Source organism: Poromitra crassiceps, assembly GCF_964638095.1.
Source record: "Poromitra crassiceps genome assembly, chromosome: 26".
NCBI lineage: Eukaryota > Metazoa > Chordata > Actinopteri > Beryciformes > Melamphaidae > Poromitra > Poromitra crassiceps.
Genome location: NC_139640.1, coordinates 8,435,148 through 8,449,596, shown reverse-complemented (window position 1 = coordinate 8,449,596; position 14,449 = coordinate 8,435,148). Strand labels below are relative to the sequence as shown.

At 41.5% G+C, this 14,449-nt stretch overlaps 2 protein-coding genes across 2 annotated transcripts in view; both read left to right on the top strand.

The window, feature by feature from the left end:
- The window catches only part of ctps1b (CTP synthase 1b), a 29,256-nt gene extending 19,702 nt beyond the window's left edge, over positions 1-9,554 (top strand). Inside the window, exons 8-19 of the mRNA XM_083661405.1 lie at positions 499-579; positions 663-817; positions 959-1,091; positions 1,259-1,347; positions 2,154-2,248; positions 2,693-2,755; positions 3,493-3,536; positions 3,716-3,812; positions 3,906-3,961; positions 4,502-4,598; positions 6,912-7,056; positions 8,014-9,554. Of these exons, the coding sequence (XP_083517531.1) occupies positions 499-579; positions 663-817; positions 959-1,091; positions 1,259-1,347; positions 2,154-2,248; positions 2,693-2,755; positions 3,493-3,536; positions 3,716-3,812; positions 3,906-3,961; positions 4,502-4,598; positions 6,912-7,056; positions 8,014-8,092 (1,134 nt within the window). The 3' untranslated portion in view covers positions 8,093-9,554. The remainder of the gene's footprint in view (positions 1-498; positions 580-662; positions 818-958; positions 1,092-1,258; positions 1,348-2,153; positions 2,249-2,692; positions 2,756-3,492; positions 3,537-3,715; positions 3,813-3,905; positions 3,962-4,501; positions 4,599-6,911; positions 7,057-8,013) is intronic.
- A 3,714-nt stretch (positions 9,555-13,268) lies between these two features.
- Positions 13,269-14,449, top strand: part of rab42b (RAB42, member RAS oncogene family) — an 8,000-nt gene continuing 6,819 nt past the window's right edge. The window contains exon 1 of the mRNA XM_083661280.1: positions 13,269-14,016. Within this exon, the coding sequence (XP_083517406.1) occupies positions 13,799-14,016 (218 nt within the window). The 5' untranslated portion in view covers positions 13,269-13,798. The remainder of the gene's footprint in view (positions 14,017-14,449) is intronic.

The window sequence follows — 14,449 nt, the reverse complement described above, 5'->3', positions numbered from 1 at the left end:
CAGTATTGAAACTGCAGTTAGATTGGTTTGAGAAGCATAATAATATGGAATAATAGCCTATAATGCAGACAGACAGGCTGGATGAAGGGAGGGGGGGGGGGGGGGCAGAGCGTTTGGCTTTCGTCTGGTTTTGCGGGATCACTGGAATTGGAGCTAAAAAGGCAAGCGTGCGATTCGTTTATTGCACTTATCCAATGAGCATGACGGTGCATAATTTTACGCCTAAAAGGCGTGGTTGTAATGCTTTGGGCTGCATCTAGCGCCAGCACGACGATATCAAGTGCGCCTTTCCACGCCCACTGCTTTGATCTGCACCTGCCGCTCGGCCTAGAAACTGCGCCGATGCAACGATAGGGGCCTATATCTCTTAGGTCATCATAATTTGTACAATATGAAAGAAAATGAGACTCACTTCCAATATTTTTGAGAATGTACCCCGTTTGAGGTGTTTTATTTTCTTCTTTCTTTTTGAAATATGTTTTTGGTTGTTCTTGTCAGATTATGTGCCGCTGTTCAACGCCCCTAGAAACCGCCGTGAAGGAGAAGATCTCCATGTTCTGTCATGTGGAGCCCACACAGGTGATGACCTATGACCTCTCTATGATAATACCCTGACTCGTGTAGAGCAAAATTAAAACGACACGTTTCTTCATTCCTTCCAGGTGATCTGTGTCCACGACGTGGCGTCCATCTACAGAGTGCCCCTGCTGCTGGAGGACCAGGGTGTGGTGGGCTACTTCTGTCAGCGGCTCGACCTGCCCATCGAGATGAGGGGGACGAGGAAGATGCTCACCAAGTGGAAGGAGATGTCCGACAGGTGAGGAATAATAATCAGACCCATCATACACTTGCGTTTTGGGGAAAAGAGGTCTCATTAAATTGAGCTGTGAATTTCAAATTATGACTCCCGTGATGATGCACCCGATGAGTTCAGTAAATGATCCTGCTCACTCCTCAGATCCGACCGTCTCCTGGAGCAGGTCTCCATCGCCCTGGTGGGGAAATACACCAAGTTCTCCGACTCCTACGCCTCAGTCATCAAGGCTCTAGAGCACTCTGCGCTCGCCATTAACCACAAACTAACGATCAAGGTAACAGAGATCTCTGAAACACTTGCGAGTTTTGGCGTCACTATTTTGATGTTTTGATTTGTATTGTATTTGTATTTTATATATGTGTTTTATTTATACAATCTTCAAGCCGAGTTGCTCACGATGCTGACTAACCTTGCCATTATCAATGTCCGTCCTCATTACAGTACATCGACTCAGCAGACCTGGAGGCCACCACTCTCCAGGATGAGCCAGTCAAATACCACGAGGCGTGGCAGAAGCTCTGCAGTGCCGAGTGAGTAGCCAGAGAGCCTGGGAGAAAACGCACATGCCAATACACGCACTCTAGATCCAGACTTTTCATATGACTTCTAAAACACTGTTACCCCCGTTTGAGAAAAACATCCCTCCCTGAAGTTACAGCCATCATATAACATCAGTACCTGAAAATTATAGAGGCTCCCGTGACAAGCGTGTTATTATTTTGTTCATTAAGTCAGTAAGCCACTCACTACTATCCTTTTAAAAGGTTGTGTAATTAGTTTTAATTTTGTACCATCAATCATTTGTACGTGCCACTTTATTCAGCTGCTATCTAATTTTGTTACTTGGTATTTCACTGACTTTCTTGTGGTCAAAGACACCCGTCCGAAATGTGTGGACTTGAGGCTAGGGGTGTCAAAAATAATCGATTATAAGATGCATCGCGATGCGGACGTGCACGATTCTGCATCGATTAACAAATATTAAAAATCGATTATTAATTATTTTTATTTTGTTTTATTTTTTATTTTTTATAATCAAATAAAATAGAATGTAAGTACATGCAGTTGTTTATTTTAATTATGGATCATAATACAATGCAATTCCAAATGCACTTTTATTTTAAAAGTAGCCACACAGTGAGAAAAAAGAAAGTGAGAAAAAATAAATCATGTATTGCGGAAAAAGTGATGCATCGATTTAAGATGCATCGTGATGCATCGTTTAATCGAATCGAATCGAATCGTTGACAGATGAATCGTAATCGAATCGAATCGTGAGGCCAGTGAAGATTCACAGCCCTACTTGAGGCTGTCATTCGTCTCTTTCTCCCCACAGCGGCGTGTTGGTACCAGGAGGTTTTGGTGTGAGAGGGACAGAAGGAAAGATCCAGGCTATCGGCTGGGCGAGGAAGCAGAAGAAGCCCTTCCTGGGTAAGAGGGCAAGGAAAGTGATGAGATGTGTATTTGTCTCATCGGGGTGTGTAGATGGCCTCTGCACTGTGGTACCTAGACCAGGGATAATTATCCATGCAATGCACAGCATATTTTACTGCACTCTCTAAAGGCCAATGACCCGTTCCAGTATTTTCATATCCTAAATATTTCATGGTATAAGCAAACCTGGAGACGACGATACGCCTCGTTCCCTCCAGGTATCGATTGCCGAAGACACGGAAGTAATGGAATGGAGGTCTGAAGCCTTTCGGTGTGCAGCGGTGTGCAAACCAATTAAATTCATATTATCTATAATCCGATGCAGTGCTGTTTGTCATGATAATAGTTTGCACCGCAGGGGATCTGGTTTCTTCAGTTATGAGTCCTGACACAACCCGCTCCTGTTATGCAGTAATCCTGCTGGTCTTGTTTTTAATGCAGGGGTTTGCTTGGGCATGCAGCTGGCAGTGTGCGAGTTCGCCCGCAATGTTCTCGGATGGCAAGGTGAGTAATCACACCTCGGTTCACCTGGGGACGCTGCTTAAAAAAAACCATTTGAATCCACTGCTGGAGAATTTCATAGCAAAAGAATATTAAGCTGTGTTCACACCGAGATATTTATTTTTCTCTCTGTCGCTTGATTCAACCCTTTGGAATCGCTCTGTCGCTCTGTTTAAATCGCTCGTCAACAGGCACACGAATTGACGGACATCTGGGGGCTATAACGTTACGCAATGTCATGATGTTTGTCCACTACGAGCCACCGTAGTTGTTTACAAGCTAAGCCTATCAGCGTGCTCCTAACGCAAGCTAGTACAGACTTCACTTCATGTCAGCTGTCAGCCTGTCAATCAGCTGTCAATGCGGTTTGTTGCCACACAGTAAACCAGCGGTTTGTTCCAAGCCAGTGTGATCCTTGACTCACTCTCACACGGCAGCCAATCAGCGTTGAACAGCGAGCGACTGATGCCAGCGTAATTTCGCTCGAGTTGGGATATTTCATCTCGGGCGACGAGCGTATTTTCGCCCTATCGCTCTGTCTCTGTCGCTCGGACGCCCAGCGATTTTTCTCCCGGGCGAATATACGCTCAATCACTCGTTTGCATTGACTTTGTATGTAAACTCGATGCCAGCGAAAAACTTTAATAGGTCGGTGTGAACGCAGCTTTAGTGCATTTGTTTTACGTTTATTTGAGCTACTAAATCAGACGAAGGAAGTTTTTGCTTGTTGTCTGTTTCAGATGCCAACTCCACAGAATTTGACCCAGAATCCAAATACCCAGTGGTAGGTTGTTGTTGTTGTTGTTGTTGTTGTTGTTGTTGTTGTTGTTGTTGTTGTTGTTGTTGTTGTTGTTGTTGTTGTTGTTGTTGTTGTTGTTGTTGTTGTTGTTGTTGTTTTTTAACCCCTCATATCTCATACCATCACCCGGCTGGTTTTTAACATCCTGAACCATCTCTCCGCAGGTGATTGACATGCCAGAGCACAACCCAGGGCAGATGGGCGGGACTATGCGGCTGGGGAAGAGGCGGACCATTTTCAAATCCAGTACCAGTATACTGAGTGAGTGTCGTCCTCAAATGAATGTTGGACTAGGTTGGCCCTTCTGTATTTCCATTGGTTGCATTTCTGAAGGCTGATATTTCATCATCACAGGGAAACTGTACGGAGATGTGGAATATGTCGATGAGAGGCACAGACACAGATTCGAGGTAAGCGAAAGCTATTTGAAAATGAAGAGGTATTTGAAAATTACAATAAACAGACCAAAAAAAAAATCCTACAATATTTTATTCAGCTGACTTGCATTTATATAATTTTCTCTGAATCATGGAACCTCTGCTTGTTTTAACAGGGTATCCACGGGGTCTTGAAAAGTATTAAAAGTTGACAAATCAATTTAGAGAAAATTAAGACCCTTAAAAATTATTAAAAAGCCTTAATTCCCATTTGAGAGATATTGTAGCTATTGTGCTGATGGTGTTAAATGAGTATATGATATCGTCCCATATCGATCGCAGACCCCTGAATTGAATCGATATCGTATCGTGGCAGACTTTTTGATATCGGAAAATATCGTATCGTTGTCCAAAGAATCGATATAATATTGTATTGTGATGAAACTTGTGATTTACACGCCTATCGTTGATGTGACGAAGGTGGCGTTGAGGTCTTGAAAAAGTCTTAAAAAAGGTCTTAATAGGTATTGAATGTAACTTCAGCATCCCTGCATACTGTATACCCTGTTTAAGGTGAATCCTGAGCTCAAGCACCACTTTGAAGGCAGCGGTCTTCACTTTGTTGGCCAGGACGTGGAAGGAGACAGGATGGAGGTCATTGAGTTGGAGGGTAAGGTCAACTGTTACTGCCAATACTGCCCCAGCATGATGTATTCCTCACCTTCACTTCACCTGGATCATTGAATTTAACTTACCTCCAAGATGCTGCTTCTCATATATATATATATATATATATATATATATATATATATATATATGTATGTATATGTATGTATGTATATATATATGTATATGTATGTATGTATGTATATGTGTGTGTGTGTGTGTGTGTATATATATACATACACACTAGGGATGCACCGATATGAACATTTTGGCCGATGCCGATAACCGATATTAAGATTGCTGTTATGGCCGATAACCGATATTTACCGATGTATAAAAACACATTTCTATGATAATAAAATTTTGTAAATACTGAAAAACACATGTAAACACTGAATTTGAAAAGGTTATACGTTTCTTTATTTCAAAAACATTTGGAAAAGCCCATAAATGATAGATTTACTGCATTATTTCATCTCAATGAGTGCGTTTACATGCAGACAATAAACGGATAACTGAGAATAATCAGTTTATGGCAATAATCTGATTTCTGCGTTTACATGCACTTTAATAATCCGACAATAGGAAAAACCCAGGTTTACATGATTCAGTCAATTAGTCGGATTTCTCTCCAGAAGGCAGCGGTAATTCCGCAATAAAACAACAAAAGAAGTTGCAAAATGCAAAATCACATTTTCATTACCGGTACTTCTTGTCTGGCTCGGAGGATGGTTTAGGTGAAAATTAGTTTGTATCTCGTTGTCGGGAGGCGTCGCTTTGGAAGTGTGAATCTGTCATATATTTCCAACTTTACCAAGCGCACAGAGACAGGCAGGCGACTGAAGCACGTCAAATAACATGAACGATACAGATCTTGACCCAACTGAATTTAAATAGCTGTCAGAAAACTGAGAGAATTAAGGTCTTTAGTGGCGGATAACTTGTGTTTTGAACAGCTGAGTAGGCTACGTTTTGTTCGTATAAATCTTTTTAATCCGTCATCTGAAAAAACCCGTCACACACAGATCACAGCTTGCACACTGAGTCCAATGCGTTTTATTAATGCGTCGTTCTATTCGCAATTCAAGATAAATATTCGTCATCTCCTGTATCCACATTACAACATAGCAGTGCAGCAACGGGGAGGCAGCAGGTCGGGAAACGCCTGTTGCAGGAGCTCCGTGCTGCTCACCTTCATCTCATCAAGCCGGCTGTGGTGCGCCATGGCCGGGGAGAAGAAGCAGAAAGGGGCCAGTGAGTGAGTGAGTGAGCAGCGCGCGTCTCCAGCTGCCTCTCTCTCCCGCAACGTGTACATGCGCAGATGTATAAACCCGAAAGAAAGCTGGTTATGCTGTATACATGCAGAGAGAACACCGATTATTGCCCAGAAACCTAGGTGTGTTTATCGGTTTATTCATAACCCGTTTATGACCATAAACGGATAAAGCTTATCGGTTTATGCTGTTTACATGACCACTTGAATAATCAGGTAACTCAGAAATCCGCTAATAAACAGTTTATTGGTGTGCATGTAAACGCACTCAATGTGAAGAATTTGGCTGATACCGATAACCGATATTAACATTGCAACATCTGACCGATACCGATATGTTAAAAAATGACTAACATCGGCCGATACCGATATGATTGCCGATATATTGTGCATCCCTAATACACACACACACACACACACTGCAGGTATGGAAAAGTATTAAAAACGAATGAACATTTCCAGCCCAGGTCTTGAATAGTTTGGGAATTTGGAAAGTGTCTTGGAAATGATGGAAAAGTTTCAGGCCCGATGAACACATAATCATAGCTTTTCTGTTGTTGTAGACTCACTAGTCCAGTTGATGTGAAGAATAATGTTCAGATAGAGGGATGCTCTCTTATTACCCAGCCGCTGTCAGCATGCATTACTGTATATCAAAATCAAATCCAGTCAAGAACTTAGGATCTGGGGAAAATATGGAGTTTTAAAACGGAAACCATATAGTAACCCATCTCACATAATCTGATATTTGTTGCTGTGAAGAACAATCTATACATGACCTAGTTAGCAGGGGCAAGATGTCTATCTGCATAAATCAGACATCTTCAAAACAAATCAAGGTCTGGAAAGAGTATGGAATTTTTGTATTGAAAATGTGTAGGAACCCTGTCTTCTATGCATCAAAATGCTGATTTTCTTATTTTCATCTTCTTTGTTAGGAGGGAATATTTGAACCATGCCTTTTATATGACTTACCTGTTAAATGTGATATGTTTAATAGATTCTCCCCAAATCCTAATGCATCTGGCCCTGTGTCTGCTCCAGATCATGGCTACTTTGTGGGGGTGCAGTTCCATCCAGAGTTCACCTCCAGGCCCATCAAACCATCTCCTCCATACTTTGGTCTCCTGCTGGCTGCTGCAGGGAAGCTCCAGAGCTACCTGCTCAAGGGCTGTCGCCTCTCACCACGGTACGGCCACGCAGCCTCACAGGAACCCGCTCCGTTTCAAAAGTCATATAAATCATCAGAAGGTCAAAAGAAGCTGCAATTTTGTGATGCTTCAGCAGTTCGTAGGTTTAGCTTCCATTCCAACCATCGTGAGATCTCGGTGGAGATTAATTAGTCGCCCCAGTTTTCCCCCGATTCTGCAGAAAAGTTTTATAGCTGATCAAAATGTTATTTCAGTGTTTTATGTCCAGCTTTTTCTTTTTATTGGCTAAAGCGCCTTAGTTTGATGCACACAATTTAAAATGTGTTCTCTTTTGGACTGAGGCCTAAGCAGTTGGAGCATGATAGGATTTGTTATACTTCATCTGTTAACTGTGAAATTTGGTTAAATGATTTGGTTAAAATGTCCCATTGATTGGTAGGTTGTCCAGGAGATGGTTTTAGCCATTTTAACCATAATCTACTATGGGAAAGAAGAATACGACATTTTCACATTTGTGTGACTGTATCCTATGCACTAAATTGTTTATGGAGTTGTTTAATGTTCTTGACATATTTTTGCACCTCTTAATTTCCTCAAATGTAGTTGATTTGTTTTGGTGAATGAAGGCCTATTCTGTTCTAATTAGTTTTCATTATGTGGAAAGCATTACCCAAGGTAATTCGCACTCTGATCAAAGACGCATTCCAGCTATGCTGTTAATTCCCTTAAAGCACAGCTAGCTGTGCCTTATTGGTTGATGCTTGCCCATCTGTCTTGTTTACGCCTGTTTAGTATTCATATATACAGTATGTAATGTATACTGCTTTGAAGAAACACATGCATTGGTAACCCCTAATATACACTTGAGGATGTTCTTTACTGTGATGAATGCTACTAAGGTGTTGTTGAAGCTATTGCACCACCATTGCACTAGAACACGTTTGGGTTGTACTGCTGTAATGCTCACTGTTGTATGTATTTGCCTTGCCTTGCAGGGACACCTACAGTGACCGCAGTGGCAGCAGTTCTGATGACTCGGACATCTCCGAGCTGAAGTTCCCCGCTGTGTCCTAGGATTAAAAACCAAGTCGTTTTGCCTGTGCCTCATGTACCTCAATATCTCTGGACTCATTGGTCAATTCAGCTGTGACTCATCCAGGTGAGTAGAAGGCTCACCTGGTGGCTCACCATTAAGGCAGGGGTGGCCAAACTACGGCCAGCGGGCCAACTGTGGCCCGCTGCCCGTTTTTAAGTGGCCCGCCATGAATTTAGCAAATTTTATTATTATTTTTTTGCTAAAAACATTTTTCTGTTTTAAATTTTAAAACAGAAAACGGAAAAACAAAAACATTAAGAAGAAACGGAAAAACAAAAAAACTGATTCCCCCATTTCGTTTTTTCAATTTAAAATCATTGAAAATGGGTTATACTTGAGTACCCTGACCTGGTCTATTTATTTTTAAACATTTTTAATACTGAATGAATGTTTAATAATAATGTTAAGTTAAATGATCTGTCTTAACCTGTTGGCACAGGAAAAGAAAATTTGAAAACATACAGAAATACCCATTGTAATAGGTGAGCACATCAATAAACTATGTGTCATATATTTATTTAGGTAGAAATAAAAATTTTGATGGCACAAGGGTTTCCTCGTCCAATTTTTTTTGCCGCGGAAACTGCCGCGCTTAATTAATATTGTTTGGCCCGCGACTCCTTATATTTTTCTGTACGCGGCCCACAACTAAAAAAGTTTGGCCACCCCTGCTGTAAGGTTTCTGATGCTGCAAAACCCAAAGTTATTTTAACCTGTTTTTACACTCTGGTAGGTACAATGAATGGCAATAGAGTGTTAAAACTCTGAATATATCATGCCTTGATTGGTTTGTATGAATATTAAAGGGGATTTCTTGCCAAGTACTCTGCTGGTGTTTTAGACTTGCACCAATAAGCAAAAGCAGTAATGCTGTGTAAGGGAAAAGAAAAGGTGTAACGTTTGTGCTACACTAACACTAAAAATGATATCGTGTGAGAGAGAAACTATGAACCTTGGTGAATTGTCTTTCATCATTAAGACCACGATGCATGGGCAAATCATGAAGAGCTGGCGATGGGCAACGTATTCTGCTGCAGGGATAGGAACTTGTAACGAGGTCAAAAATAAATATGAAAAACATTTGTCTGTGAAGAACAGAAATGCAATGCTAAAAATACTGTTTACAGTTGCTGGAGACATTAGCTCATGTCATGAAAGTTGCCTGTGTATAGAAGATCAGACATGATTTGAGTGACATCGCACATTGACTCCTTTAATGTCTTAGTATGTCTTTACTATATTTGATGATGCTTTGTGTCTGTGTGTGTATATATAAATGTGTTTCTGCTGTTGACTTTGAAATCACTCAGGCGATAAAAACGTCAGTATACTGTATATCATAACTTCCACCTCGGTGGTTTCAGATGACAATCATGCACTGTGTTGCATGGTGTGTACATGGAAATATTTTTCTTTATGATATTAAATTAGTGAACAAACTTTCAATTAGTGTTCCATCATTTATTTTATTTTAATATGGGTTGGAACATGAATTTTCATCTTGCAATAGAATAGGACACAGGTAAGTTGACATGTTATGCCAGCATCATGACACATTTTTCTGCTGACATCTCCAACAAGCGGGTTATACGTAGGTGCACTGGCTGCACGTGCAACCCCTAGTGGCCAGATGATTTTTTTTTTTTTTTACCTTTTATTTATACAGGGGGAGTCTCACTGAGAGCAATGCTCTCTTTTTCAGGAGTGCCCTGTTCAGAATGTGTTGTCATATCCTACTATAGCATTCAGTGTCTCCTATACAGTTATCTGTTTGTGGAGGTACACCACAATAGATTTTGAGCACCACAATAGATTTTGACTGCCACATATTAATTTCAAGTAGTTGACTGCAAACACCTGCTTTAGGAGCCCACTAGATGGCGCTCTGAGGCCCACCAGTGGGCCACGGTTCAGTGGTTGGGAAACACTATCATGCAGATAGAATAGGCTATATAAGGAGACAATTATTTTTTCATCACTGTAAAGCCACAGCATAGTGAAGAGGATATTAATGTGATGTGTGTAGTTCTTCATATCTACTAGCCTCTTCATTTTGCTCTCAGAGTGCCCCAGATTAATGCATTTTATTTTAAAATTTACAAAATGTCTTTATCGGGAGACCCCCTTACCGGAGTAATATTGACTTCTGGGTGGTGCAACCCCTGTTTGGAAGGTCTACAATCGCCTAAAGCAAATTGCTGACTATTGTTTCTTGTGGAAAGCTGAGGTCTGGTGACCGACACACAAATGATGTTTACAAAGTCGATGGCCTTTTACAGCCACATCTGACCCAGGACAAAATTGATGATGCTGAACCAGTCGTCTGACAGTCAGGTCCTTGAGGTCAACACAGTGTTCGGTGGAAAAGAAAGAGGAGAGGAAAAGTTGATATCAAGAGATTGCGTATATCTGTACAGTCAGCAAGTATCACATTAAAGTCTAACACCTCAGCAATGTATCATAGCAAAAGTACACCAAGGCAACGCCAACAGGCCCAGACAGCTTTGCTTCTGCCTTCCAAGTTCTATTTTCACTTGTCTTCATCTCATGTTAAATTGAGTGGAATATAACCAGACTCAGCTACAGGAGAGTCTCTTCTTATTTTCATCTTTTGTTGAATCAAATGTAGGATATGCATGCCACATTCATAGTTAAGATTCAATATTCAAATTACTAATAATTAGAGCCCGACCAATACTGGATTTTTTAGGCCGATGCCGATACCGATATTAGGGAGTAAAAAAATTCCGATATCGATATATCGGCCGATATTCTTATATTAAATATACACATTATATTACACAATTTCTTTGCGATCCCTCAAATATCAAACACTTGACAAAGATATGACTTGACATTGATTGATTGATTGATTGATTGAGTTCTTTATTGATAATGAATACACAGTATATACAATATACATATATACATACACAGGCCCACCATTATCAAAAGGATAAAAACGCAATAAAGCTAACAGCTTATTTCCATTGCGGTCCTCATGATGACTGTTATAAAATGTGTACTGTTGTGTGTATGTCTGGATGTGTGTAAGTGTATAACTGTGAGTGCCACAAGCACTTGTCAGAGTCTGAGGGTATCGCGTGGGTGTGCCTGCCACGCAGGGGGGAGAATAATATGGGAAAGTGGGGCACAGTGAATAACCAATAAAAATAAGCATAAAATAAAATAAAAGACAATTTGTGCTATTAAAAAATAAACCCATGACATGACTTGAGATATGTAATGTAGGGAGGATATTTTACAGTTTATCAATAAACCTACAAACATCACATCAATAACCTAGTCAAAAAGGCAAATCAGAAACTATTTGTTTACAGTAAGATTAGACCATTTCTCACCCTCACTGTTTCAAATACATACCTACATGCAATTTTTCTTTCAACAATATCCTACTGTCTTCCAATCTGGTCACTCACGACAAAGGAAACCATAGAACCCATAGCAAGACTCTACAACAGAGCATATAAAATTCATGGTAACTTTCCACCTTGGACTCACCACTGTACTGCACTCTCACACTCCTCTGCTCCAACTTTTCAGAACTACACAAAAAGTCTAGCCATCAAGTTTTATTTTATGCTTAGAAACAACTCTTCTCCAACACTTACAGCTTTACTCCCAAGACACAACACAAGACAAGAACGCATCACCAGATCAATCTCACATGCACTCATACCAGTACCGGCATACAAAAATAATTATGGACTAAGATCATTCTTCCACACATACACCAAAATTTGGAACGAGATCCCATTCCACACCAGAGAAATAACCTCCATCTCACATTTCAAAAAAGCCTACAAACAACATCTGATGCTAGAAAACACCTGTAATCACTGATCCGACTCACCTCTAGGTTTTAAATGTTTTGCTGTTGCTGTTTGACTGTATTGATGAATGAATGAATGTTTGTAAATGTAATTGTTTTTGTTAGGTCTGTAATATTGTATGTAGTGAAATTGAACATGTTCTTGTATATTAATTATTTTTTGTTTAATGTACTGCAGAACAGGAACCTGCTGAAAACCAGTTTGTAACTGAGTCAGGCCAGTTAAATGTACATGTGAAATGTCATTTTTATCCCTTCCTGTATAAATAAAGTGAACTGAACTGAACTGAAACTTTATTGTCCAAAATTACATAACTATAAATAGTAAAACACAAATAGAATATAAAATATAACTTGAGTTAAGAAAAAAGATCAAATATACACAACATGCTGTCTATAACTGAAAAATTAAAATCATCATAGAATTATCGGCAATATCGGCCGATACCGATATATCGGTTATCGGCCAATATCGGTGGACCGATATATCGGTCTGCTCTACTAATAATAATGTGATTCACAGATAGAACATGTATGCTACAATATTTCCAAATCCACTTCTCTCTCAGGGGAAGCTGGCGTTTACATGAGTTCTGCCTTTTGTCAGTTCTGCCTTTTTTGTTGAGTCGCAGGTGTTTTGAACAAAATATTTCAAACGAAATATGCACGGCTCCTCTCAATCACACACATAGAACATGTCGATGGCATTGCCTTCATTAACAGCGGTGTATATAAAAGAAACAATCCGCGGTCGATCTTTATTTAGCATTGGGGGGTTTTTTTGCGGCTGAAGTTGCCTTGACGTCATTACTAAATATAAAAAAAGCAAACAAACGCTTGCAGAAGAAGGCGTTCATATCCTGAGCTTTTCCTAGAGGTTCCCAGGGGACTTCAAACTGTATTGTTATCGACTTCCCTTTTTAGGTGGGCAGCGTCCAGTCATCTACAGAGAGAGACCATGCAGAGCTGCAGATATGGAGTGACTCATTGCGTGCTATCCTACACGGGCAGATGGCTGCATACCCTCATATGCCACATATGACACATGGTTCACTGGTGAGGTGGTGACAACAGGAAATTGCGACGCTCGGCTTAATATGGTGTTGAAAGCAACCGCTACCGTACTTCCTTATAATTCCTCCCCCCTCTCTCCCTCCCATTTCCATCTGAACAGCTCTAACTACTTCTATCTACTCTTTGCCCCTCCTTTTGTCAAGTATCAACAGGCGCAGCAGGCAAACTTCACAAGTCTCCACCCTGGTAACTTCAGTCAGGGAGGGAGAGCCATGCGCATGCTGAGACCAGCAGCTTGGGATGTGGACAGCAGAAACAATACTGAAGTTCACTTTGTGGATGATACCGTTCTATCTACACACCTGCTTTCATTGAGGATCTAAGGAGCTGAACACACACACCATCTCAGAGAGAGAGAGAGAGAGACGCTACGACTGTCAGTGCATAAAGGTGTGGGCCGACCATGCAGGCTGTGACTGCTCTGCTGTACGTGAGATTTATGAGGAGCGGCTGCCCGGCGCACCTTCTCAACACTGGGAGCGTCTAGGATAGGGAGCTGCTCTCTTGCAGGGAAGGCTCTCTGTTCTCTCTCTCTTCCTCTTGCATCATTCCTGACCCTTCTCAGGACCCCATTTATCATTTCTCGACTTGTAGTCCTCCCATTTATCTTCTTGTCTCAATACTTTCTGCTTACCTCTCCCATCTTTGTCTTTTCTAATCCCAATACTGACTCTATCTCCGCACCGGCAATCTATATCCTGCCTGTCTACATCCATCTTTTTGGGCCGCTACCCGCCCAAACCAAACAGCAGCTATCATGGACCTGACTTTGTGGCAGTACCAGTTCAGGATCATCATGCTGGGGGACTCCACTGTGGGCAAGTCGTCCCTGCTGAAGCGCTACACAGAGGACCTGTTCCTGGACACCATGAACCAGACGGTCGGCGTGGACTTCCACGTCCACTTCCTGGAGGTGGAGCCGGGCGTCCGGGTCAAGCTGCAGTTCTGGGACACGGCGGGTCAGGAGAGGTTCAGGTGAGGATGAATGGGCCCGTCTTGTGACGTCGACACGTCACAAATAACGGGGACAAAGAACAAGATGGTAAATGTAAAAAAAAAAAAGGTAAATGGACTGCATTTATATAGCACTTTTATCCAAAGCGCTTTACAATGTGCCTACATTCACCCATTCACACACCGAGGGTGGCCAGCTGCCACGCAGGGTGCTGGCACAGCCATCGGGAGCAATTTGGGGTTCAGTGTCTTGCTCAAGGACACTTCGCCATGCGGACTGGAGGAGCCGGGGATCGAACCACCGACCTTCTGGTTGGTGGACGACGCGCTCCACCTCCTGAGCCACAGCCGCCCCAAGATGTCTGTCTTGATGGGTGTCATTCAGTCCTGCAGGCCTATCCTGCTGTACAATGCATGCACATTGCTTCCACATTTTCCCAACTGCTTTCAAAAT